General features: G+C 40.3%; 1 protein-coding gene across 1 annotated transcript; it reads right to left on the bottom strand.

The window, feature by feature from the left end:
- Positions 1 to 1,434: 1,434 nt before the first annotated feature.
- LOC104943971 (two pore calcium channel protein 2-like) lies at positions 1,435 to 2,843 on the bottom strand. The gene is made up of 3 exons (XM_010769439.1): positions 2,662 to 2,843; positions 2,356 to 2,475; positions 1,435 to 1,588 (listed from the first exon to the last, which is right to left on the bottom strand). The coding sequence occupies exons 1-3, from the start codon at positions 2,761 to 2,763 to the stop codon at positions 1,496 to 1,498; spliced, it is 315 nt and encodes a 104-aa protein (XP_010767741.1). The 5' UTR covers positions 2,764 to 2,843; the 3' UTR covers positions 1,435 to 1,495.
- Between the last annotated feature and the right edge of the window lie 21 nt (positions 2,844 to 2,864).

Here is a 2,864-nt window from a genome sequence, read left to right as displayed (position 1 = left end):
GTCTGAACGCTCACTCACTGCTAGCTATGTAGCTAACTGTTAGGCTACTTGGCTTGCATTGTTATGGATCTAAAGGAAGCAAAAGCTAACTTTCATAGCACAGCTTTACTTCTCACTTAACACAATAAAGAAACAGACCATATAGTACAGCAAAAACAACACAAATGATCAATACTTACATATATTTTCACTTGTATTTTATAATAATTGAAATGCTGGTTCTTCTACTGCGGGTGTTCTATCCATAATCCACGCTCAGCTACCGCACCGCAGCTGCCTGCACTGTACAATCGCTGGAGGACTGGGCTGTAACTCAAAAACTGAGTAGCCAATGGGGACGCACCCCTGAAAGTCCCGCCCACCTGGGAGGTTTGTGTCAGAATCTCAAACAAAAAGTGAAGGAGCGCAAATGAGAGTGCTGCAGCGAGAGCAAAAGTCTGATCATTGAGAAAGAAGAAACAAGAACTGCAAACAAAAACCTATGTTAAAACAAAGAAAAAATACTTATAGTTTACATGATTACACAAATGATTTGTTTGCAACTTATAGTTTTATTTTTGAAATTTTTCTTTTAAACTCATGGTTTGGCTTTATTCTGAGAAAGTGTTGCTTTATCTTTATGATACAAAACTAGTCCCATAGTAGTTCTGACGGAGAGCACCAGAACGTCGCTCTGCCACTTCAGAAATGGCAGTAGCCTACCCATAAGGAGCCTTATACATGCCGCAGTTTTTGCTTGGCTGTGTCTTAGTTGTAAGCCCAGTGCCGATCTGTTCATCTGTCATACTGATCATACAGTCAATAACTTTGTTGTTATTAGCATCTGGTTAGCTAGCTATGCTAACGAATATAAGAAGCTTTTTCTACAACCATAAGGTAAAGGCACATCTTTATGATAATTATAAAAAAATCAGAGAATAAAGTAAACAGGTATAAAATACTATATGACAGTAAAAAAAGAGTTGTTACAGTTTAAAAGGCGAGTGATTTGTAAAATATCCATGAAGAAAAATAAATCTGCTTACAGTTCTGTTCCATATGGGTGTTGAGAGAGGTATCCATGGATCTCCTAATTTTGCTCTCAAAGAGCACCAGATTGATGCTTTTAACTTCAATATTTAAAAAAAAATCTTCCCGGGCGAGCTTAAGGAGGAGGTTAAGTCCCCCACCCCCCCCCACCACTTAAATCATGTCCACATGGATAGGAAACTAAATACATTTGCACACATCTTGTGTCCATACCTTTCTGTTGTGGTGGTCATGCCACAACCGTGCACGTGCATGCATACGCGAGTCATGGTAAGGTATCTGGATTAAGAGGTTGCTTTTTCTTTGCACAGCATGAAAGAAAGGCCAAATGAATGGGCTGTGATTTTAGTTTTTTAAGCAGAGGTCAATCATTTGTACGGCCCTTGGAGGATGTTGAAAAAATTGAAATGGCCCTCGAGAGGAAAAAGGTTCCCCACCCCTGGTGTATATGAACATCCATAAGACATTATAATAACATTAGCCACAAGGCTGTGCTCACCTCCATGATGTAGTTGTCTCTTTCTGCTGTAGACTTATCAGAGTTCAGAACCAGGACGGTCTGAAACACACAAAATGTACAAATATAATATTGCCATATGGTAGACAGATGATACAGTGTGAGAACAAAACATTTTAAAATTGGTGGTGGTCAATGTGTCCGGGAAGATTTCAATGTCTCAGACAAGCGAGAGGAATTGCAGTCAAAGAAGCTCGAAAACATTTGATAGGAAGGCTACATAAAGAATCTCATCATTAAGATATGAAGATGCTGCACTGAAAAGTAGAGTTATTTCAAAGAAAACATACGTATACAAATATATATATATTACGCACGCCTACGACATAAGTTTGTCTTCCTCAGTGTTAGCCCTACAGATACTCAGATCAAATAAAACTGAATAAAAACTATTTGCTAACCAACCAAAATCCATGTATGCCCTACTGGCTCATAATATTGTAAATAAAGGCCTGCTGTGCTGCTGCCAACTTCAAATCAAGCTCTGCTTTAAATATGTTCTTCAGATAAAAAAATCTTTGCCGGTTGGACCCATCCAGGATAAATGTAGCTTAATTCACCTATGAGGACTTTCAAGCCCCCATAACCAGACCACTGTCCTCACAGTGATGGACCTTGTAGCGCTTGTTATAAGAGCTGCTTGTGCTGACTCACCTAATCAGACTATTTTTAATACACTTCAAATTGTGTTTAGGGGAAATTTGTTTTCTCTGGACATCATAACCAGAGGGATTAACATTTGTCAGACTTCAACCAATTTTGCTAATATACAGTACATGTACGCATATGTGTGTGTGCGTGCAACTTACACATATGGACACGACATTGGCCAGAGCCACCGCGTTGCCGAGGATAGTGAGATAGTAGTGACTGAAGATATTCTGGAGTCTCTGCAGGACTGGAGAGTTGTACCCGGGCAAAGGAGGGTGCTGGGAGGAACACACACACACACACACACACACACACACACACACACACACACACACACACACACACACACACACACACACACACACACACACACACACACACACACACAGAGATATAACACAGATATAACACAGAAGTGAATGGTAATGTTGACTAAACAGCAGAGCCTGTGGGCACAGCTTTACCTCCTTAATGCGATCTTTATCCAGTTCATCAAATATCTTCCTGAACTGCTCTCTATCCATGTAGCCAACATCTGCATACTGCTGAACCTCCTGAATCCACATGACATAAAGGAACCAGTCAGGTGAGGATGCATCCTGTCATCTGTATGTCTTGTAACACCCCCATAAACTAGAGCAGTGGTTCCCAACCTTTTTTCCCAAGA

Source organism: Notothenia coriiceps, unplaced genomic scaffold (genome assembly GCF_000735185.1).
Source record: "Notothenia coriiceps isolate Sejong01 unplaced genomic scaffold, NC01 NC01_scaffold00007292, whole genome shotgun sequence".
Lineage (NCBI taxonomy): Eukaryota > Metazoa > Chordata > Actinopteri > Perciformes > Nototheniidae > Notothenia > Notothenia coriiceps.
The sequence above is the reverse complement of the archived record's forward strand: the minus strand, read 5'-3'. Positions and strand labels throughout refer to the sequence as shown.